The 24,261-nt window shown below is 38.7% G+C and overlaps 1 protein-coding gene across 3 annotated transcripts in view; it reads right to left on the bottom strand.

The window, feature by feature from the left end:
* CDIN1 (CDAN1 interacting nuclease 1) overlaps window positions 1–23,980 on the bottom strand; it is a 244,842-nt gene extending 220,862 nt beyond the window's left edge. For 2 of the 3 annotated variants that reach the window (XM_049899625.1, XM_049899626.1), the window contains exon 1: window positions 23,607–23,956. In XM_049899625.1, the coding sequence (XP_049755582.1) occupies window positions 23,607–23,707 (101 nt within the window). In that variant the 5' untranslated portion in view covers window positions 23,708–23,956. Of the gene's footprint in view, window positions 1–23,606 lie in introns of all 3 variants that reach the window. The other variant, XM_049899628.1, reaches the window with a different exon arrangement.
* Window positions 23,981–24,261: the final 281 nt, after the last annotated feature.

The raw sequence follows: 24,261 nt of genomic DNA on the forward strand, positions 1-24,261 counted from the left end.
CATAAATTACTGTTAATGACAGAGACCTCATACTGCTACTGTATTTAGCATTTGCATGTGTCAAGTGCATACAGCAGCCTGTAACTACCCTCTTCTGGGTGGAGCTGATCACCAAAGCACGGGCGAGCTGCCTGTGTTTCAGATCACATCCTTCCTACTTATTCAGATCCCAAATATTCTGAAGGTTTTAACAATGTTTGCTACAGGAACTTGTCTTGCAATAACATTTCACGGAAACTGCTTTAAAACCAGGCACACAATTACTGAGCATCAAATGATGTTTAACTACATTTAGCTACTTCAAGTCCTATCTCTATGATTTATACGTTACCAAAACAGTGTTTGATCAATTAGCATTCTAACCAAGATAACGATTAGATAATGCTGTCTCACAAATACAGTTTTTAAAAATGATGTTTGACCCGTTTCGTCCCACCCTAAAACTGGGCTAAGGAAACAGTCAGTAACTCTCCTTTTAGTGTTTTGTTTCCCAATGGCCTCTTGTGGTGATTCTTCAAACGTTACTGTAAGAGTTGACTCTCTTCCAAAAAGAATGGACAGTTCGACTTCTTTATTTTATTCTGAAATCAAGCATGAGTTTAAATGATGTAGCAGAAGAAAAGCACATCACATTGTTACTACGACAAACGCTATTCTTGAACAAATAGAAAGTCCATACCAAACACAGAAAGAAAATAAAAATAAAGCATGAATTTCATCCTATTTCAAACTCTATCCAAACTAGAGGCCTGAATAAGTACCTCCACCCACCTCTACCACCCAAAATGAAAATAAAAAAAAAGAAAAGGGAAAGGTTTATGAAAATGCCTCTTAAACTGTAAGATGAAATTCCCAAATTAGTATAGTCTTCCTTTCTTACTAAAGAAGTCACTGAGAATCTCATCATGAATGCCTCCCCGGTGTTCAAGGGCTAGCTGTCTAGTTAACAGGTCAGCTAACCCTTCACTTTTCTTCCTCCCCTAAGAAGTCTGCCTTTTATCAATTTCATCACTTATTAACAACCACCCCAGAAGTGGATAATGGGAAAGATTAAGATGAAAGGGAAGTGTCTTTAGACTCTGGGTAGTTAATCTACATTTGAGGAGCACAGGGAAAAGGGGGACAGGAAATAATGGCTAACAGCTAAGGAGGGAGAGTCTACACTAAGGGTGAGGATCCTGTAACAAGATGGACTTCGCAACTAGTAAACAACAACTAATTTGTTTAAATAGGATAAAAATTTTGAGTAAATTTTATAACAAATTTTTTGGGCAAGGTAATCACCTGGTGAGGGGATAGAGGTTGCATATTCACCACCAATGATGCTGCCTTTGTTCGAAACAGAACTCATCTTTTAAGGCCTTACTTTAGCATCACTTTACAAGTTATACAAGAGAACCAGCTTTATAATCACCCCTCATTTCTTACCAAAATAAAAGGTGGCTCCCAAGTATGGGAACAGAGACAAATACATAATAAATCATGTATTGTCACTATATGGCAAAATAATTGTCTCTAGACTTTATGGTCACCCTGTTTTTTTTTTTTTTTGTAGCATCAGCCCCCCCCCCTTCTTTTAACATCAAACCGAATGATGCTTACCTGTCTCCAAACACCAGATCCATTCTCAAAGTATTGGGTTGTCACCACTGAAGATATTGTAAAAGACTGTGACACATGGACTAAAAACATTTGCAAAAACAGAAGTCCCAAAAGCATCTGGCTATCATTAGACTATGAGTCCAATGGGTAATAATATCCAATCTAGCACGTTCTTTTCATGACTCATCACTTTGTAGTTGCAACATATGAGGGGGAAGAGAAAAGCTGAGCTAACTGTGGATATTAGAAGAGGTAAATGGAAGACAAAAGATGGAGGGGATAGCAGCCTGAAGGTGCTAGAAGACGCACCTACCAAACCATCAGCTCCTTCCGCTGGGAAGGATTCACTCTGAGTGCACCTGCTTAAGAATTAACATGATTTGAAAATTCATACTCTTTCCCTCATATTACTCCCCCCCAATAATCCCCCAAAATATAATAAGATTTTGCATGTCTTTCTAATCTAAACAAGGCACAATAGCTTTATTACTATGAACAGAGGAGGGGAAAACGAGGAACTGCATGTCATTAATAGCTTGAGTGTTTTAGAGTATGATGCAAGCTAATGATGCAGTGATGCTCTGTGGTCAGGTCATGTTCGTGATGGGCTTTCAGAGGGAAGTCTAGAAAAGCCAGTCGGCAGTGCTGTCTATTTTTATGATTCTGAAGGCACTGCAGTGGTAGAGCTTGTTGGCACCATGTGTCAGGCTGGGTAGGAAGATTTCACTCAACAGCTAAGAATTCCAGTCCCAGAGAAGGCCAAAACCAAAAGTCTAATACAACCAGTTAAGATAAAGCATCTTAACCTTAAGAGGGAGTTACAGACTCTGCTTTGAAAATCGCCACGATATTGGAGACATTATGGCAGGCTGAGAGAATCAAAGAAGTGTTCTCCAAAAACCACATACGCAGCTCACTGGAATGAACAAAATGCCCTACGGCTGCCCAGTTCTGAATCCCCAAAGGAGAAAGTTCACTAAGGTTTAAAATTGGAGGCAGATCACTTCAGAAGGTCCAGTTTTGCAGAAATATCCAAACCAAAGTGACTGAGGCACTTTTTGGTATGGTCAGAGTTGATAAGCATTGCACTAATATCCATCAGAATGATGTGAGTTACTACCTAGGATTAGGCAAAGGAAATGGGGTATAGAAAAGAAGCAAATCTGTGATCACAGTAATGTCTGCAGTTTCATACACATACACACACATACCTCAAAGTACGCCAAAGAAATCTAATTTTTATCCCAAGTTACACTATCATGGAGGGTAGGACCCTTAAACATAGTACCTAGTGTTACCCCCTCATGAAATCTCCATTGGTAACGCCATTCTAAAAGGGAAACTACTCCTCAACACGGAATATTAGCACTCCACCATAATCTGTAGCTAAGTAAGTGTCGAAAAGGACCTCGTGATCATTTATGTCTGGGACATCAATGTAGCACTGCCTCCTAAGAGTAACAGAAAGAAATTACTTTGAACCATATGAGGTAAATCTATTTACCATCTGTCAAATTAGAATTAATCATTGAAATTGTGAAAAAAATAAAAATAGATCAAACATTTTCTCTACAAAATGTTGAAAGGCCAGGACTCATGTAGGATCAAATTCCTTTTACCCCGTCTTACGGCTAAGTTATAAATCACTGAAAACCGTATTTAGATGGAAACCATGACACCTGTACTAGTTCTGTTGGCGTAGATGGCACCACTGTCAGTATCTCCATCGCGTGGCCGCAAATGTTTACACCACCACAAAAGTACTCAGTTAATAGACAAATTTCCACTAAACCAAGCCATAAACAAACCTTCAACTGGAAAGCTCTGTCTACTTGTTTATAATCTGTTACCTGGAAAAAAAGCAGAAGGTCTCTCTAGCCACCTAATCACCATATCAATGACACATGCCACAAGAGAGAAGCACTAGTTTATTTGATTGATCATGGTAGATAAACTCCAAATAACAGAGAAATTAACAAATGCTTGACATTTGCTCAACATCCATTATTCTGACACTGCTTTCAGAATTTCAAAGCCTGGGAGTATGCTTAATCAACATTCATATTCCCCTGTGAGCTACAGGCACCATATTGCACCCCGCCTTCATACTGATGAAAACTGCATATTGGCCATTTCCAAAATGTTCTGGGACTCCACACAGGGCCCCTTTTCTCTCTTGTTCCTGCGCTGCAGTTTTCTTTTAAACACTTCCAAGACAAAAGCATCTGCCAGTTTTTCTCTCTAGGGATGTATGTAAAATGAACTTAACAGTTTTAAGGCAGGAGTAACCCTCACATCTAAATTCATTCATAGGACAGAAAAGGGCCTAAGAGGCCTCTCCAGGGACAAAACCCTGCTGAAATTCTCCCCACACACAACAGTGGGAGCTTTATAAAATCTAAGTCCAGACAATTTCCAATTCAAATGCCCCACATTGCATGACCTTTGTCAGATCTCTGAGCCCAAGATGCACCCATGATTTTTTATTCTAACGGCACAGACATTAGACAGGGCACTACTGCTAAGCAGGAGGTTCCATATTTGCATGCCCTTCTATTGTGAAAATGTAACAGTGACAGCACTGTGTCAAATTCTTTTCCCTCTAGAACTTTAACTCCATAGGAGAGGCCTGGCTGACAGATGACTCCCCAGCATCTGTGTTATGTACACTGCACAGCTGAAGAGCCCCGGATCACTGTCAGAACATCTCGGAGGTGACCTGCACCTTTCTTAGGCCTTCTTCTTCTCCCTGCCCCCCACACATAAAATACAGAGACACATAAATATCCATAATACAAATACTGCAATTTCTAACAAAATGTAAAAATGGCAAGACAGAGTAACATAATTTATGGTCATTAAGCTGTTCACATAGCGGCTCAACATATGTTGTATAAATGTCCTATACCGAACAATTTATCAGAGCTGACACACTGCACATCATATTGTTTTATTTAATACAGTTACTAAAATTTCATGGATCAAGCATCACTTCTGAAAGCAGAGAGAAAGCCCTAGAAAATATTTATTCATCTCCCATGATTTATTTTGATTACCCTTAGAGCTCCATGATAAAAGTAGAACTCACAAAATTACCAGGTTAAGGTTTACACAGCCACTGCTTCATACTCTAAAATATAACAAATGACTCTCTGCCTGTGTTATATTTTACTTTCATTTGGTGTTAAGTAGAAGACTAGACTAAGCACTTAGCTGCCTACTGAATATTTTAATATTTTTAAATAGGACTTAAACTTCCTGACCCAGAGAGTGGGAGCTTAAGAAACAACCATAGGAAAGAATAGTGAGTCCTTTGTATGGATGGGTTTTACTGGGTTAGACAGAACAACACTGGCCAGAAAGAATGAACATATCTCTAAGTTATCTTCTCCTCAAAAACGGTCACAAAAATAAGCACTGGCTTCATCAGTAAATTAGCAAGAATTTACTAAATGCATAACGGGGCCACAATACAGTGTGAGGCACCAAAGGGAGTAGCTGGAAGATAAAATCACAGCAAACACATAGCTCCTATCCTCAATCAGTCAAGTAGGAAGCAAACGAGAGGCATGTATGCACTCCACACAACAAGGAAAAGTAACTACAATGGTCAAAGCCAAAAGAAAAAAAAAAAACTTAGTGAATCTAGACTAAAATTTAGGAGACAAAAAGAAGGGAGGGAAGAGAGTGGAAGGGACAGAGAGGAGGACAGAAGGAGGAAGGGAGGGAGGGAGGGAGAAAAAGGCAGAAAATAAATTAGACACTGGCACTTAAGCCTCTTTTTCATTAGTTTTCCTTAAAAAGTTTTATCTGGGGGCAGGTCTCCCAGACAAGGAAGATGGGATAAAGAGAATGGTTAAAAAAATATATATGTAATCAGGAATGGGAGATGAGAGCCCAGTAAAGGTAGAAAAGATCAATACAGCTTTTCAAGAAAAAACATGAATTTTTGTTGGCCTCAAGAGAGAATCATTAAAATATCTATCAGATCAACTGCCTTGGAAAAGGATGCTAAGGGGAAAAAAAGTCTCAATTTCTAATGAACTATTTTGTTTAAAATGCAACAAAAGTGAGATGAAGACAAGGGCATGATCCTTCTTAAGAACTAAGTTTTGTTTCTATTCTTGAGTGATAAAACAAATGAGAATTGTCCAAAGATACCTACAAAATAAAAATCTTCCCACAAGTAGTGTTTTCAGGTACCCAAAGAGGCTCCATATATCTCAAGGTGTAGACACTGCAGTCCAGAAGCAAGCCTTCAGCTTCTCAAAGACTTGACCTCACCATTCCGTGACAGGGGAGCTGGTAGTCAATGAGATACTTCGTGGGGAGCAAGAAAACCACCAAGCCATATTACGTTATATTCCAAGTGCCAGGCAGCAGAGTGACTTTAGATGAATACCAGGTTGCTGCAGGTTACTGAAGGGTCTATCATCGTGTACCCTCTGAGAGGAAAGATAAAGACGATGAAGTCAAATAGAGTTCAATATAAAAACAGTAAAGCTCCAATCTCCTAAAGAAAAGAATTAAAAATAGGAAAATAATCTTGCTCCGTTTAATGCACGGTAATAACGGTACTTGAAAAATCCTCAGTTAAGAACAATTTAACCTTTGCAGCTTTATGTCAGAACAAAACCACTTCACCCAAAATGAAGGATTTATATGAAGATGAGCGCTAGCATCAGCAAACCACTTTAAGAGTGGACATGGTGGTGGGGCGGCTGTGCATCAAGAAATTTCACAATAGTTAATTGAGAACGTTGAAGAAAAGAACAAGTTTGAACGTTACAAATTCTTGCTGGCACTCCTATCGTCACCATCACTCTGGCATTTTATTTCTAGACAAGAAGTATATTTTACCTTTCGGAGATTATTTTCTGGTTACAAGCTAGCCATTATGAACCTTTCAGTGAATCACTGAATGGGGTACTTAAAGGGATAAACAATTATAAAAATAACTCTGTCACTGGCGCATACATTTTATTTTATTTAGTGATGTAATAAGCTTAGAGGCATATATCAGGTCCAAAACGGTCTTGGTCATTAATTTAAGCAATAAATCATAGGTCTTGCCAACAATGACGGCAAACAGATGCTAACAAGGAAATGTATTATTTAATATTGCCATGTGTTATAAAAATGTAAGTGTATTTAAGACATGTCTTAAATTTTTATAATAATATGCATTTAATACATTACTGTTTTGACACATGCAGGAATCAGATTTATAGGTCCCATTCTGTAGCTTCTTCTTCTGTGAATGTGAGAGCACATTCCGGATTTTTTTTTTTAACAAGAGGGGAAACCTTTAAAGTGCATGCTTGCAACAACATCTAATTGGTTGTCTTGCTGTTTTGTAGTAAATAATGTCAGCACTGGAACTCATTAAAAAGAATGCATCTACAAGGTTTGCCTGAATATAAAAATAGAACATTTTAAAATTACAATTTTTTAAAGAAAACTTATAGTCAACAAAAATATAAGAGAACTTTTCAGTAACCATCTAATATTTTTTTCACATTCATTTTAATCCGCACTGCATGTTACCAGACCAAAAAAAAAAAAAAATGCTGAATTGATTAGTGAGTAAAGTTGAATATTCCAAGATTTGGAATAGCTAAGAGAAATCCTACTTTATATCTTCATACAAAGATCCTAAGAATCAAACATTATCTCCCAACATAATCTGTGACTAAGTCTATCTACATTATGCCAAACCATAATATTTCCTCTCAGAGCAGTAGGTTAATATCCCTCTACCAGCAAGGTCACTATGAGTTGGAATGGACTCGACGGCAGTGGGTCTGGGTTTTTGGATTAGCAGGGTGAGCCCTCTTACGGAAGAAAAGTGTTGACAAATGAAGGGAATTAGGGGCTACGAAACTCATCCAAAATCTTTTTTAAAAAATGAGATGTTTTTGTTTTTTTTTAACAGCAACAAGATGCCAACTCTTGGCTAAAGGCATTTTTGGTTTGCATGTTATTTTGTCTAACTTTCCTTTTCAATCAACTGTCCTAACTGCCCGGCTTGGTCTTCCCCCTGTCTTCTGCAGCCAAGAGTCTGTGCTTTAAAACACTTGAGGAAGCAGTGCCTGGAGTATGGAAACTAAATTTTCTTCATTAAATCTACTGAAGCAGATATTAAAAATGCATTTAATATACTGGCAATGGTCGGTGGGCACCGCTGACTGTGACAGGCCAGTTACTGATGATGTGCCGTCAGATGGCCTTCTCAGCAGGCGCCTGGGTCTCAGGCTGCTGAAGGACAGCAATATCTTCCCCTGTGTGTAAGCTCTATTCATCTCCCAAGTATTTACTAAATCACAGGCCTGTGCACACACAGCCCACGTTTCAGCGAGTGCTAACAAATGATGGATGGTCTCGTCAATCCGTTATGTCCTGAAAGCATGGTTTCCTGCCATTCCAATCATCAGACCTCGGCGCTTCAGAGCTGATCAGTCCCGGGGAATATATTTTGCAGGCTCGATTAAAAGAGTAGAAGTTCTTTCCATTAGAGTCTCTGACATGCTCCCCCAACTGTTTGTTGTTTCAAGCAATTATTTGGGCTGAATATTCAGTAAGTGCTCAGATCATATTCCACCGGCATTTTTTTTCCCCCGATATGTGCTAAAGCATAATTTCATTTATGGCAACACGGTCTAGGTATCTGGTAGTAAAATTTATGTTTTAAAACAACTTTCCCTCTATGTATAGCAAGCAAAACCTTAAAAATGCTTTATATCATCGTATCATGTATTAAAATGTAAATACTTTAGCGAATGCATTTCAAAGGAACCTTCAAGAGAATAGCCATTCTCTAAATCACCTAAACCTCTTAAGATAATAATTCAAGAGCTTTCTCTTAATTATAATCCAAAAAAAGGTATAAGCGACTTAAAAATTCTCCCAACAGTTCCAAAGTTAGATGCCAAAAGTTTGACTCATCCAAGAAATAGACCTCTTAAAAGAACATTCATTTTCAGTTCGAAGGTTATATATGTCAGTTGTCTTTTCTATAAGTCATAAGAGCATCTTTATTTTTAGCTATAGCTTATCTAGGAACAGAATATAATAGCACACTCATACCTTGCACTTAGAAAGAGTAAACTTTATAAAAACAGACAGACTTACCACAACTAAACAGATAGCTGAGCTTTGAGGAAATGGGGTGGCATTAAAAAGCCAAACAACTTGCTATAAATAAGCCTCTTGAAATGCAAAAAAAATTAAAAAAAATAACTACCAGGCTCCCATTTAGCCAACAGCTAGGCAGGTTCCAATGTACCTACCATCAGCATAAGCTCCACCACAGCGCCCTGGCATTCACCTCAACCTTGACCTCCAGATTAAGCGCACTTTTATTGCACACAAAGGTCACCTGTATTAGGTCAAAATTCAAAGTCCCTTGTCAGAAAAGGTTGATATATTCCAACCTTTCCTTCCCCATGCATCAAATTTTTCATGGTAAAGTCATATTCAGCAGACAGTATATTCAGCAATTTATTGTGCCATTGTAATACAGTACAGAATACAATTGTCCAAAAAGCTATCGCATGAATAAAATATGTCCTGTGACAATGTACCAAATCTAGGCTCCTTACAAACCTCTAACAGATGGAATAAAACTAACCAAGTCTTGTTTCCACGCTTCAGGGAGTTATACGGTAAATAATTGCCCAGCGCCTCAAAAATACAACCTGAAGTACAATTATGACTTTTACTTTCACGGTCTCTGGCTACAGGAAACACTTTTTTTCAGAGAGTGTCACTTTAATTTTTAACAAAAAACAAAGACCTCTAGCCAGGTTTAATACTTTTACTCAGATCCGGCCTAAGAGCTTAAGGAAAGTTAAGTCTAAGCCTGAGAGCCTCTGGTTGCCCTGGAACCTGGGGGAAAATGTGCTCCATGATAAACAAAGTAGAAAAGGAAAGGAAGAGTCACTGCCATGCCCTGCTCATCATTATTGCAATTGTGTCATCAGCAGAACTGCAGAAGTAAGATAAAGAAAACCTTTGTAGGCAGCGTTCTAGAATACACTGTAATTAATAATGGTAACAATAAAAAGAGCCTTAAGGAACAACAAATCTATTTTCTTTAAAAAGTTTAGGCAACCTCTTTGTATTCACCACAGGTCTTTTCATAATCAGTATTAGTACTGTGAACAGATTTTAAAATCATTTAAAAAGCATTTTTTCTTCTAATATGATTAATATGTATATTAAACACTAAAATGAATTTTCATGTTCACGTTCACGTTCCGGTCTGCAGCATCCTGTAAGATCTCTATGCCCTGGAAGACTCGTACTCAGACTTACATAATTTTCGGACTCAAGCTACTTCCTGGTGGCAGAACCCTGATATACACCAGTATACACCCAAATATCACTCATGAACTCATAACCACCTTCTTATCAAACTAGGGCGAGAAAGGAAAAGAGCTTCCAGAATATTGGGGGGTGGGGGGAGGCATCTGAGGAAAAGTAATTAGACAGTACTTAAAAATTCTCAGATTTCAACATTCCCTCTTATTCTTAGGCGGTGATCATCTCAGTTGTCAGTATCACCATGATTTGCTAAAAGTAGGTTTCCTGTCACTCTGGGAATAAAAGAAAGATACTTTGGAAACCTAGATAACCAGGGGCTGGTTTTCGGTAAAATCTTTCCAGCTCTAATATTCTGAGTATAATTATTATAACCATAAATACCACTGCAATGAACATCCTGGAATAAATAACAGTAACTACAGCAACAGCAGCAGCTGAGGTTTATGTTGCACAGTACCAGGAACAGCACTAATCGTTTTATATGAACTATCTCATTTCACCGTCCCTGGGTGCTGCCAACAGCCCTCAGCTCCTAACCTAAAGGCTGGTGATTAAAACCCATACAAAGAAAGGCCTGGCAATCTGCTTCTGCAAAGATTACAGCCAAGAAAGCCCCATGGAATAGTTCTAGTCTGTAACACACACATGGGGACGCCATGAGTTGGAATCAACTTGATGGCAACTTTTTTTTTTTTTAAAACTCATTTCAAGTTCATAACGACCCCATTTTATAAGGTCACTGAAGCACCAAAAGTTAAGAAACAGACCCAAGGTTAAACAACAGTAAGTCATAAAGCCAAAATCATACATCTATTTTCCGCCTAATAGAGTTAAATTTATTGTCCATGTAAGTTTTGGTTGCACATTGTTATTTTACTATTGATACTTTAAATGTAGAAAAGAAATATTCACATCAAAATATGTGATAATTAAGTCTTTATAAAGTTGTACTAAATCAAATTGTAATCAACTGGTATCTTCCCATTGTTCTTTATTAGAATTGCAGAGACAAATTATTATATTTGTCTCTTTGTATTAGAGTAACTGCCAGCTGAAGACGTAACACCTAAGCTTAAAGTTCCTCTAGAAATAAGGTCTGGCACGGCCAACCCTCAGGTGTTCCCTTGGAGCATTTCACAGTTCCTACCGAGTGAAGGATCATTGTAATGGCCTTGAATACAGCTACTAGCTCATCTATTTCAAAAGGGATTAATTGTCCCAAACGTGACATGTGTCCATGGCTTTAAAAAACACAGAATATAAACATAAAATAAAAATATAAAAAATACTTTCTTCCGGTCAGCTCAATCAAACATCCATTATGAAATGTAACACAGAACCTACAATATACTAGGGACTGCTGAGGTTCAAGACTAAAACGATATCCTAATTCTTGCGCCCGCAGTAAGTACCGTGGGGAAAAATTATTTAACCCTCTTTTTTTTTAAACAAGACCAAAAAAAAAAAAAAAAAAGGAGAAAGCTCATAGGCCCAACATTTGCAAAAATATAAGAATAAATATTTCTTCCATTTTAAGATAAATGAGGTAGAGATGGGAGCATTTTGAGCCATTTTCAGGTAAGAAGCTATAAAAATTAGAAGAAACTTGGTAAAGAAAATGCTGTAAAAGACATGGCGACAGGGTCCTAAAATGTCATGCAAAAGTCTCAAATGAGGGCCTTTGGGCAATAGCTGGGAGGGGAGATTAGCAAACTGCCTTTCATGACTAAAGCACTCGGCTGTTAAAGGAAAGGCTGGAAGTTTGAGTGTACCCAGATGTGCCTTGGAAGAAAAGCCTGACGATCAAACTCCAAAAAATTAGCCATTAAAAGCCCTATGGAGCACAGTTCTACTCTGACACACATACGGGGTTGCCATGAGTTGGAATCGACCCGATTGGTGGTGGTGGTGAGCGATGGGAGTGGGGAATCCAGGTTTGCAGCATTTGCTGATTTTCATGGTGTAAATATTCCCACCATGGCTGATTTTAAGCTACCAATATGAAGTCACGGATTGTAGAGTTTAGAAAAAGATGCGCACAATCGGCCCTTGCAAGCCAGAAAGAGCCAGCTCCTGCACCCCACTAGCTATAGGCCGAATTCTGACCCCAGATTTATTCTGTTTGGCCAAGAAAATGTTGGCCTGCACAGTATTTTTAAAAATTCAAACCGAGCTGATAAAATTTAAAACTTGGGATATTTTATTAAAAAAAAAACAAAACACAGAGCTAGAGCTGCTTTCCAAAAAACTACTCTTTAAAGAACTTCTAGGATTTGGCAGCACTAGGCCCCCATTCCTGTGTGGTAACGGCTGGTGTAAAGTGGCAGCTGCCCTGTTAGTGCTCACACACGTGCTTTCACTTTACCACAATCCCAAGCAGGCCCGTTTCATTCATTCACTCACTCATCCTTGCTATCTGTCCGGGCCCAATAAAAATGGGAATCTGTGATCTCCATTGGAAGCCCATGGATGGAGAACCCATGCATCCAGGACAAGTTTTGCCTCTAGATGTGGAACCTCGGTCAAATCACTGAGTAGTACTCCTCCCTCAGTTTCTGTATCTATAAAATGAACCAATTAGACCAGATGATCTCTAACAGCCACCTCAGTCCAAGGCAGCTCGCTCTGTAAACCACTGAATCAAAAATAATGAGAGAGAGACAGGCAGGTCCATTTGGAACTGCTTTTGTGATCTGCCCACGAGTGTACAAATAAAAATCTGAAACATCATGAATTTGGGGTTAAATACATTTTAATCTTAATATATATTTCAGTCAGCCTCAGGAAATAAGAATCTAGATATCTTTAACTTCATCAGGTAGGAAATGATGTCAGTGAGCTATTTGTTACGTACAGACTGTAAGAGTCAGTGGGATTTTTAATGCTATACAACCAAGGGTCTGTCTCATATTCCCAGTCCATTTACTTTCTTAGCTAACTGGGGCTTAAGTGCAATTTAATTTCAAATTTTATTAGCTTTCCCTACCAATATTATCAGCAAAAACAAACAGCAGTGTAATATACCTTAAGCAAAAAATGGTATCAGCTTGGGAGTACTGTAGACAGAAATCAAAAAGAATAAAACACCAGTTGAACTTAACACGTGATTGCAGAAAGACCCTTTTTAAATGAAGCTCTACCTTCTCAGGTCCTATCTACATAGGGGACATCTACAAAGATTCGCCTATAAGTCTCAAAAACCATCTCAGAAGCAATGGAATCTTAGAAGGCTAAAGTCTAAGTGTCACAGGCATGAACAACAAACCACGAAGAGGGTCACCCTGTATTTTCTATTCATCCTAAAGCTGGAAGAAGTACCCATAGCACTCCTAGAGTAAATATTTCCAGTTCTGACTGTTTGAGAATGATCATAAATATCCTTGACAAACAGTAATTCATAAACTTGCTGAGTGCAAATCTGAATCTTTCATGGTGCTGGGCTAATGTGAGAGAGAAGCAAGTCAATTAGCTAGTGAGTGAGCTTTACCAAACACCTGCTTCCCAAAACTTAATAGACCTGTGCCATCCTAGATAGTGTTAGCTGCAGATTTGGGGGTTTTCAACCGTCTTAAGTGATAACCCTTGTAAATAACAGGGGTCTGCTGAACCTCCTCTTTCCTAAAACAGGATAAACCAAAATCAGGGTTTATGTCTCATCCTTTATTGGACCTGGAGCAAAGGACAGGTCTTAATAGTAACGAAAAAGTTTTAAATTGGAAGTAAATATATGCATTATATCATGGGGCAAGGGACAGGGGAAGAAGGTGATGACGCAGCAGGTATTTTAAAGCTCGTTCTTGGCTATGACAACCGCTCCCAAGAAAACCAAAGAACAAGACTGGGCTTCACACAGAGCTGCCCCAATTAGCAGGGCCCAGCATATGATCAGGGCAAGACCTAGTACTGACATATTTGACTGAACAACAATAGCAAGAGACCTGAACATGACTTACTTTTTTCTCTATGTATACTGCTTTCTCTGATTGAGAGTATTTATTCTTACGAAGTTATAGCTCTAACTTTTAGTTTTCAAACAGTTTTGCCAGCTGGATTTCAACACATAACACACATAAAAGAAATAGAGAGGGTCTGAGACAATTTAGGAGTCCCTGGGTGGTATAAGTGGTCAAGCACTTGACTACTAACCAAGAGGTTGGTGGTTCTAATTCAACCAGAGGTGCCTCAAAGAAAAGCCTGACAACCTGCTTCCAAAGGGTCACAGCCTTGAAAACCCTACGCAGCAGTTCTACTCTGCACATGTTGGGTTGCCATGAGATGGAATCGACTGGCTGGCAACTGGTTTCCTTTTGCTTTGGTTACATCTTAACAATTTACTTCGGATGGAAAATTGCAGAGTCCTCAGTTACCTCAATAAGATGTTGTGTGTCTACCATGTCACAGTTTGGACACCACACCAGGTTTAAAAAAAAAAAAACTTTATTCACTGTCCTGATGACAGATGGAACAGAAAAGATAACTCCTCAGCCAGGAGTCAGCACTTTTTCAAAAGTGACAAACCATGTTGACAACTCCTGTTCCCTCACATGAAGGAAGCTTCGGTTACACGGAAGAGCTGTAAACTCCTAGATACGTTATCAAGATGCCTCCTGAAAGGGTAGGGATGAAAGGAGAGAGAAAAGAAAAGTGCAGGCAAGGTGTCAAGTCCCCCAGTGGCCAGGAAAGGGCAGGATTCGTGACCAGCCATGTGCTACCTCTCTGACATGGGATACAGATTGCCCTGCCCTGGTTTCAAATCCATGGACCAAACCATCCTAGATTCAGTTGTCTGTTCTGTTCCCTTAAGAAATGGAGACTTGTCATTCAGTTAGAAGCTCTACCCAGCATCTTTAAGTGTGTTCTCTCTATTCCAGCTGACTATATAAGCAAGTTGGCGGCAGAAAGGGGGAAGGAGAAAGATATACTGAATCGAATATTTGAAAATATCTCCATTCAAAAAAAGACAATTGAAAATACAATAAAGGAAAATTTATTCTTTATCCATCTCTCTTATGATTTTCATACCAATACACGACTTTCATATATTAAGGTCACTTTTCTTACTTACTCTGGAAAAGTATATAGTGGTTGTTTTGTTTTTAAGGAAAATTTAGCCAATATGGCAAAAACTGCGCAAAAATGTGTAATAAAAACAAAATGGCAAATTCAGTCAACATTTGTTGAAAGTCAAGTAATAAAATATTATTGCACTTATACTGAACCTTTTTCTCCTAGGGAAATATATAATTCCTCTTTACTGTACAAGCAAACATTCTGGTATGGGTTATTACTTAATAGACTACAGTTTGATGCCTGAATGTAGACTCAAAAATAAAGTCAATAATCTAATAAAATAAAAATTTCCCCCCACACTATAAGAAATATAGTCAGCAGGTAGAGTCTTCTCAGGATATTATCATCTAAGGTTTTCTTCAAATACTCCTCTGCTGGAATCCGAACTCATCTTACTTTTATAGCTACACAAATCCAAAGGAGTACAAAGAGCTGATAAAGGCTAAGCACCATTTTTAGGAAGTGAAGGGGCCACACACTTAAAAAATAACCTTCTAGAAGAGTCTATTTGCTCTGAGTCAGAATCGACTCAATGGCAACAGGTTTGATTTTTTTTTTTTTGTTACCATAAGCAAGAAAATAAAAACTTGCAATTTTACAGAATAAAAAATCACTTCAAAAGATTACTAAAGGAAATACACAAAATAATCACATTCTTTTCTTAGACATTCCAACCTACATTAACAATCGATGCAGAAACACCCCTATCTTTCCTTTACTTTTGAAGGTCATGTACATTAATTATATTTCATTGGCAAAACCACCTATAGAATTTCCAGCTCCATAAAAGAACTGTTTTTTTTTTTTTTTTCTCTCCCTTTATGAGCTATTTTCACTCATTATCCTGGAACTCAGGTCTACCACAACGTTACCAGAAATACAGAAAATTGACCACAAATTCAGAACCAACTCTCGACTCAATTGAGAGAAACAAAGCCAATAGGATCACCTTCCAATTAAGACAAACCCCACACTATTAATTACATCCTGCAAAGTGCCACCATGTCCCTTAAAAATGAGTGAATCTAGATTAAAAATTAACAACAACAAAAAAATGCTATTGCATATCACTATGAAAGATTTCAGGCCCATTTTAAATATCTGGGCCATATTCAACAGATGATCTAATCTTATGCATTCACAGTCATACAAAACCAAAAACCAAATCCAGTGCCATCCAGTCGACTGCAACTCATAGCGACCCTATAAAACACAATCCACTAATTCATGTAAACATTTTCATTTTCTGCAAATCTATTGGCCTTTATTCCAAGGCAAAACTGTATTACATATGTTTTGAAAGGTTATTACTCAGACACCTCTTCTGTTCCAGGCCAATTATTCAATTCTAAATAACATTAACCATATCTACCATTCATTCAGTACCTGCCAGGAGCTCTACAGTATGCTAAGTGTTTCATATGCCTTATTTCACTTAATTCTCACCACAGCCTTACAGAACCAAACAGAAAGAGGCAATACAGCAAGAGTTAAGAGTGAGATTCTGGAGCCAAACTCTGCGTTTGAGTCCTGCTTTGAACTCGGCTGCTAACCAAAAGGTCAGCAGTTCGAATCCACCAGCTCCATGGAAACCCCATAGAGTAGTTCTACTCTGTCCTATATTGTCGTTATGAGTCAAAATTGACTCGATGGCAATGGGTTTGGTTCTCCATTTCTTCGTTGTGGGACTTCATCCCTCCCTTTTACAGACGAGGCAACTGTGACTCAGATAAAAAAACACAGAGCCAAGTCATGTTCCAAGAACAAATTCTTATGGGAGACACAAATGATGTGATTTCAGACTCCCTGTAGAAAAAGTAGACAGCTTGAAAATGTATCAAGGAGGAGAAGTCAGTGTTTGAAAAAAAGACACTTGTAGCCAATGGCAGTGCCAAATTAAACCAAGCCACCCTCAAATAAATATAGATTCTAATAGCTTTACAGCTAATGGATGTGTCTTAAACTCCTCAGACTACAAGCTATTCAAAATTAATTACTACGTCATCCTCTTTTAAAAAAAAAAAATAACAATAATGCCACAAACAGTAACACAGTGAATTATTACAGACCAAATGCTGTAAGTGGCTGATAAACTACAAACGCTGTGGAAGACATGGGCTGACTGTAGGACAGATTGTTTCAGATGAAATAGTGGTAGTGGATGATGATAGGCTGAAAAGGTATTCTGGTGAAAGAAATAGAGAATCACCACTAGACAAACACTAGTAGTCACCACTTCATGCAAAAATCACTGATGGATGTTAAAATCAGTGGGAGAAGATATGATGAGAAACAAGACATTTGCATGGCCTCAAAGCATATCTCAACACAATACTTATTAATTGCAAAGTAGCATGACAGTGGAGAATCTTGGCAGACAGCACCTTAACCAGGTGGATAAGGTTAACATCACCATACGACATATGATAAGGCACACAATATCGTGTACTCCCTGATAGGAAGCACCGAGAAGGACACAAAATCGCTTCTGAAGTATTCCTGCAAAAAATGCTTAACTTCAGATCAACAAAAACCAAGGGACATTCTGCAAAACAACTGACTGGTACCCTTCGAAAGTGTCCAAGTCATGAAAGACAAAGAAATAGTGAGGAACCATTGTAAATTGGAGGAGACTAAGATGACATGACAACCAAACCCAATGGGTGAGCCTGGTACAGAAAAGGGGCATCAGTGGCAAAACTGACACAGTTGGAAAAAGGTCTGTGTATTAACTGATTGTATTTCATTAAAATTAACTTTCTGATTTTCACAATTGTTCATGAGTATGTAAGGTGTTAACATTAGGGGAAGCTGGGTGAAGGGTTACTGGGAATTCTCTAATATTTTTTGCAACTTTTCTGATAAGTTCAAAATTACTTCAAAATAAAAAATTACATATGTTTTAAAAAGAGAAAGATGACATATAACCAAATACATATTTAATGCTTGGGCAGGAAAATACAATGTAAAATATAATCTTATAGGTAACAACTGATTGGGCGGGGGCCTTTTACCTGAATAAGAAGGTCCAGAACATAAACTGGAAAATGCAAATCAATGAATATATCCTTAGCAAGTACTTAAGTACAATACACTCATGTTCTTGAGTCCTATTGTCCATTACTATAAACTGGAGAATAGAAAAGGATAGAATGTAGGTGAATTTCAGAGTTGCAAGATATTAAAAAAAAAAAAATCTGTCACCCAGTCAATTTCGACTCATGGTGACCTCTTGTTTGTCACAGTAGAACTGTGCTCCATATGGCTTTCAATGGCTGATTTTTCAGAAGTAAATTGCCAGGCCTTTCTTCCAAGGCACCTCCGGGTAGACTCGAACTACCAACCTTTGGGTTAGCAATAAGCCCCTTAACCATTTACATCACCCAGGGACTCATATAAAATATTAAATTAGAGATCACAAAATCCCTACCCCTTCATTTTAAATCAAAGATTTGAGACCAGAGCCATTAAGGGGATTGCCCAAGTTCAATGTAGTAACTTGAAAAGCCATAAATTTATAATTTCAGTGAAAACAAAGAAGCCATGAAGGAGTGGGGGTTAGCAGGGGAATCCACAGTTTAAGGTAAAAACTGAGCTGGGAAAAAAATTAAGCTATATCTTTACCTCTCATCTTATCTGAAAATATATTTTGGCCAGAAAAATTAAAGAATTAAGTATAAGAAAAGAAGGCATAAAGAACCTAGAAGAAAATTTAACTTAAAGGTTTACTTTTCCTATATTAGGAGCAAAGGACTTCCTAGTATAAAAGCAAAAATAATTTAATAGAGCTAAATACAAAAGTCACACATATCAAAAATACAACATTTAAAAAGCAAACGGTGGAGCCCTTGGTGGTGCAGTGGTTAAGAGCTTGGCTCCTAACCCAAAGTTTGGCAGTTGGAATCCACCAGCTACTCCCTGGAAACGCTATGGGGCAGTTCTACTCCATCCCACAGGGCTGCTATGAGTCAGAATCAACTCCATGGCAATGGGTTTGCTTTTGAGAAACTAGTTTGCTCTGTAAACCTTCATCTAAAGGACGATTACAAACAAATAAATAAAAAGCAAACAACTGGAAAAATACCTGCAACAAATATGACATATAAATGATTAACATCCTTAACACAGAGATCAATAAACAACAAATCGATAAACATTAACAGCAAACACTCCAATAGAACATTAGGCAAAAGGCCACCAAGCAGGTAACTCAAAAAGAAGAAAATTAAATGGTCAATATGCATTTGGAAAAATGTACAGTTATTATAATCATAAAATGCAAATTGTGATGTCAGTATTTTCCCATGATATTAAACATTAAATAATGCCTCTCCTCAATGCTGGTAAAAGTACAGTGACAGACACTACCCTGCCCTGCTGATAATAGAATATAACCTATTTGATAGGAGCTCTGGTGGCACATTGGTTAAGAGCTACAACAAGCTACAGCTGCTAACCAAAAGGTCAGCAGTTTGAATCCATCAGCTGCTCCTTTAAAACCTTGTGCAGCAGTTCTACTCTGTCCTATAGGGTTCCTATGAGGTATAATCGACTCGATGGCAAGGGATTTTTTTTTTTTTATATAGTAATTTGTCTATATACATCAAAGTCCTTTAAAACATAAACTCTTTGATTTCGTCTAGTGGTTCTCAAAGTGTGACATTATTTGCCTTTTTCTCTGAATTGACATTTGCACTGATGGTGCAAAACCAATGGCAGGTAAAGCTGCTGGCTTCTGAGCACAAACCAAGGCGGGGCACCAGGCTGTACTAAAACCAAAAAACTAAACCCATTGCCATTGAGTCGATTCCGACTCACAGTGACCCTACAGGACAGAGTAGAACTAACTGCCCCATAGGGTTTCCATGGAGCGCCTGGTGGATTTGAACGGCCGATCTTTTGGTTAACAGCCACAGCTCTTAACCACTACGCCACCAGGTTTCCAGGCTGTACTAGTGGTCACTATATTCTTCAACATCACACACTTACAGGAGAAAAAAAGAGCCAGCTTCACTTAAGATTCACTTATTAATTTATTAAAACTCAGCCCTTGAATACATATCCTTTTACTGTTCTGTATGGCTAAATAGGAAGTCCGCATAAAGCACACCTACTGCAAACCAAAGTCTGATGGCTGTCTCACCAGAAAGTGCTTTCAGGGACGTTTGAGAGCTGAACTAGCCGCGTTTTCTGGGGAACACCATTTTCACTTGAATGAATAACTAACAAAGTATGATTATTCAGATTTGGGTATCTGGCAGACATTTTCTCAAAAATAAACAAAGTGAGCCTGTCACTTCCAGGAAAACAACTGATAGTATTTGTTGCCAGTGATAAAATCCGAGCTTTCAAGGGAAAATTCAAATGTTGGAAAATTATCTGTCACCAGAAGCTTGACAGCTTCAAATCTTACAGACTTTTCCAATGAGATCAGTAGTGATATTAACAAGTGTGATTTTTTTAATGTTGTATAATGGAAGGTGACAACACTTGGAAGATGTGCATAACTCACAACCAGTATTTTCGAAATAACAATGCATGGTGATAAAAACCATGCATGGGTAAAAAGTCCACTGGAAGTTCCAGACAGGCCAATGGACTGCAATGTAACAAAGTATGAAAAGTTCCTGGGTATGGTTTCAGATCCCACGTTGCAATTAACCTTTAAGAAACTGCCACTTGTCAGGTTTTGTGTAGTAAGAAAATATCCACAATTACTTAAAAAAGTCTATTAAATTACTCTTCCCTTTTCCAACTACGTATCTGTCAGAGGCCACAGTTTTTTCATATACTGCTATCAAAACAATGTATCACAACAGGGTGAAGGCAGAAGCAGATACATCTTCTATTACGGTAGAAATTAAAAAGTTTTGCAAAAATGTAAAATAATGCCATTTCTCACTATTTTTTGAAATTATAGTTATTATTCATAAAAGAGTGTTAACATTCTTTTTATTATTTTTAAATGAATTAATATTTTAAAAATTTCTCAGTTTTAATTTATATTTTCGTAAACATCAACAGATATAACCCACATGAATAAAAATTCCTTGGTGCCCTCAATACTTTTTTAGAGTGTAAAGAGATCTGGAGACCAAAAGTTTGAAAATCGCTGATATGGTCACTCCCAACTTCTGGGAATCTAAAGTAAGAAAATAAGCTAAGACTTGGCATTCTATATGTGCAAAAATAAATTATACCTCCCAAAAGTTTTTTAAAGCCTTTGCTATACAACAATAAGAAAATGGAGAAATAAATGATGGTACATCCTGAGTTTGGTATTATTGGTTATTTGAAATAAATTCCAAAGAATTTTATAAAGAAATGCTCATAGTATGTTAAGTCAAAAAAGCAAGATATACAAACTATATTCACAGAGACAGTATTGCACTGAAAAAAATACTAGAAAAAATACACAAATGTTAACAGAAATTTTAGTACTTTGATTTTTTCTAGAACTCAATGTATATAAATGCCATCCACCAAAAAATAATGATTGTCAATAGTGTTACTATTATTATTAAAACTAATGAACACAGCTTAGCACAGAACTCTACAAATAAGAGTCAAGAAATCTGTATTCTAGACATTGTTTGGCCATTAAACATCTCTGGGATTTTTGACAAGTCCTTAACCTCTTTGAACTACCAGAAATTATCTGTGAGGTCCGTATCAGACTGACTCTTGGGTAAAATGAACTATCGAATCTAAAGGTTGTTCAAGTCCTTTGCAACGATCCAGCTACACCATCTAAGGTAAAATAGTGCTATGAAGAAAACTGTGAAGCCAACTCCAAAATCCCATTACTTACAGAATTCCTATCCATCCAGCTAAAACGCTTTTCAATTCCTTCTTTTGCAAATTAGCAAAGCAGCCTCTCTCAATGAAGTTTCCGGTAGAAGGAGATTCAGTTATTCCTTGAATGATGGTTAGAGAGGTGAGAAATATTTGGGCCTCTCAAGAAGAAGAAGAAAGGCGCATAAGAGAATAACTAAGATGTGTTCAGTGCCCCACGTGAGCACTGACGGTACGGAGAACTTACATCTTATGGAAAGAACAAGTAATGTGCTACAGGAAAGAAGGAAAGAGAGAAGAGGAAGAAGAGAGACAAAAATACAAAGTGGTAATATTTGTACATAACAAGAGCAGAATACCTAAGTGTATGCTCTATCTTAAAATTGCCTAGAACAATCTACCTGTTCCTTTGTCTGTCCAGCCTTCAGCCATTTTGTTGGTAGACTGGGCAAGAGTCAGTGGCAAAAAATAAACTCCAACTTGTCAATTTTGGCCCTTGTTAGCAAGTGCGAGAGAAATCTTAAAAACTAAAAAGGAATACATACAGCCCTACATTAAATCTGGTAATATTGGAAAGAGATCTTGGTGACTCCTCATTCTGCAGATTAGGAAAACTGAGTCTCCCCAATAACGGAAATCAAAAAAGACCTTCGACATATATTTCAATTTGCACTTTATCAGTATCAATTACCCAATAACCTCTCTTTCCTTAAGAAAATAGTTCTACAGTGATCTTTGTTCAATGGCTACAAATCAAGGATGAGAAAACTCTCCATTAAGGGGTAACTCTGTCCCATAGGGTCACTATGATTCGGAATTGCCTAGATGGCAATGCGTGTTTTTGGTACAATGAAGCAAAATGGTGCAGGTTTGGTTTGGTTTTCAATTAGAAGAAAAGTAAACAAACATTCTATACTTTTAACACATGTACAATAACCTGGTTGCCCTGGACCATTTCCTTGTGTAATATTTGGGCCTCAGTTTCCACATTTTTTAAATGAGCAATCTATATTATAACAAACCCACGGCCTGTTCTGACTCCTAGAGACCCCATAGGGTTCCCAAAGCTATAAATCTCTACAGAAGCAGACTGCCACGTTTCTTCCGCAGAGCCACTGGTGGTTTCGAACCACCAACCTTTCCCAGCTTTTGGGTTAGCAGTCCAGCACTTTACCCACTGCACCACCAGGGCTCCCTAATCCATATTACATAGTTTCTAAATTCCTTAGTTGGATAATCGTAGTATCACTGAAAAAATAAGTGTTTTGGAGAGCGGATAGGGGAGAGAGAAGTATGAAATACATCTAGAATGTGTATACATTTGGAAGAAACATTCGGATCTGGTTGTTCAAATGCCCGATCTTGAACCAAGAATGGAATCCTCAGGGTACCAGTCTCTCTGAATGGACTGAGAAACCCTGGGGTCACTTCAGTGCATTAGAGGGTCATTGTCAACAGTTTTACGCTCCTTTAGGCCTGTGCTTCCCTTGTTTGTTTCCAATTAACTCCTGAACATCTAAGGAACACCTAGTATGTGCATCCGTGGACCTACCTGGTAGCAAGCATTCAATAAACATTTGTTGACTGGAATTTAATTGCAAGGCCTTGGAGGCTGCAATGGAACTTATCTATCAAGAATTTCACGTGGAAGGCGGGTGAAAGAAGAAACCTTTTTTCCCATCCTTGATCTCCTAACGCCTGACACACGTTCCTCCCCACTCGTGTTGTGACACGTGGTTCCTAGGCGCTGGTTGGGTTGCCCAGGCACAGCCACTGCAAGCAAAGGGCTGTGAAAGAGAAGAGGGGGCACTTACCTGGGGAACCTCTGCTTCAGCTTCCTCAGGCTCTGCCTGGTAGGCGGCACAGACACTAAGCACTGGGCTATCTCGTCGTACTGGGCTTTAGTCAATATCATGTTGGTCTAGGGACCGGGAAGGTGGCGGGGACAAGGAAGGACCGCCCTGGGCCTCGAGCAGCCTTGGTGCCGGGGGATAGTGGTGGGCACACAGCGGCACTGCCCTGGGTTGCCGTCTTCCTTGCCTTGTCCCTATCACCCCTTCACCCCTACCTACACAGAGACACGCCGAGTCCCAGGCTTCGCGCGGCAGCTCCGCGGCGGAGGCGCCAGTAGACCGATTGCGCTACCTTGGCTTTCTGAGCAGCCGCAGTGGGCCCGGCGGAAGCCAAACGGCCGCCATGTCAGTTAAGGGCAACTAACCAGGAAGTAGCTGCAGCAGGCGGCGTGGGCGCCTGAGTCTCAGCGTGCAGGTAACCCCGGTAGCCCCCACCTGGGGTCGAACTGGGATGCTCGTGGAGTTCGCACCCTCCCCACAGCTAATAGCCACGGAGGCCTGGCGCACACACCAGGGGACTGGGCGCAAGGGTGCCTCGCGGTACTCCAGCCTGAGTCCCAGAAAGCCCCTGCCAGAGCGCGCGATTTGAACACGATTCCAAACGCTCCCCTTTTAG

The sequence above is a fragment of the Elephas maximus genome, chromosome 10 (assembly GCF_024166365.1).
Source record: "Elephas maximus indicus isolate mEleMax1 chromosome 10, mEleMax1 primary haplotype, whole genome shotgun sequence".
Taxonomy (NCBI): Eukaryota; Metazoa; Chordata; class Mammalia; order Proboscidea; family Elephantidae; genus Elephas; species Elephas maximus.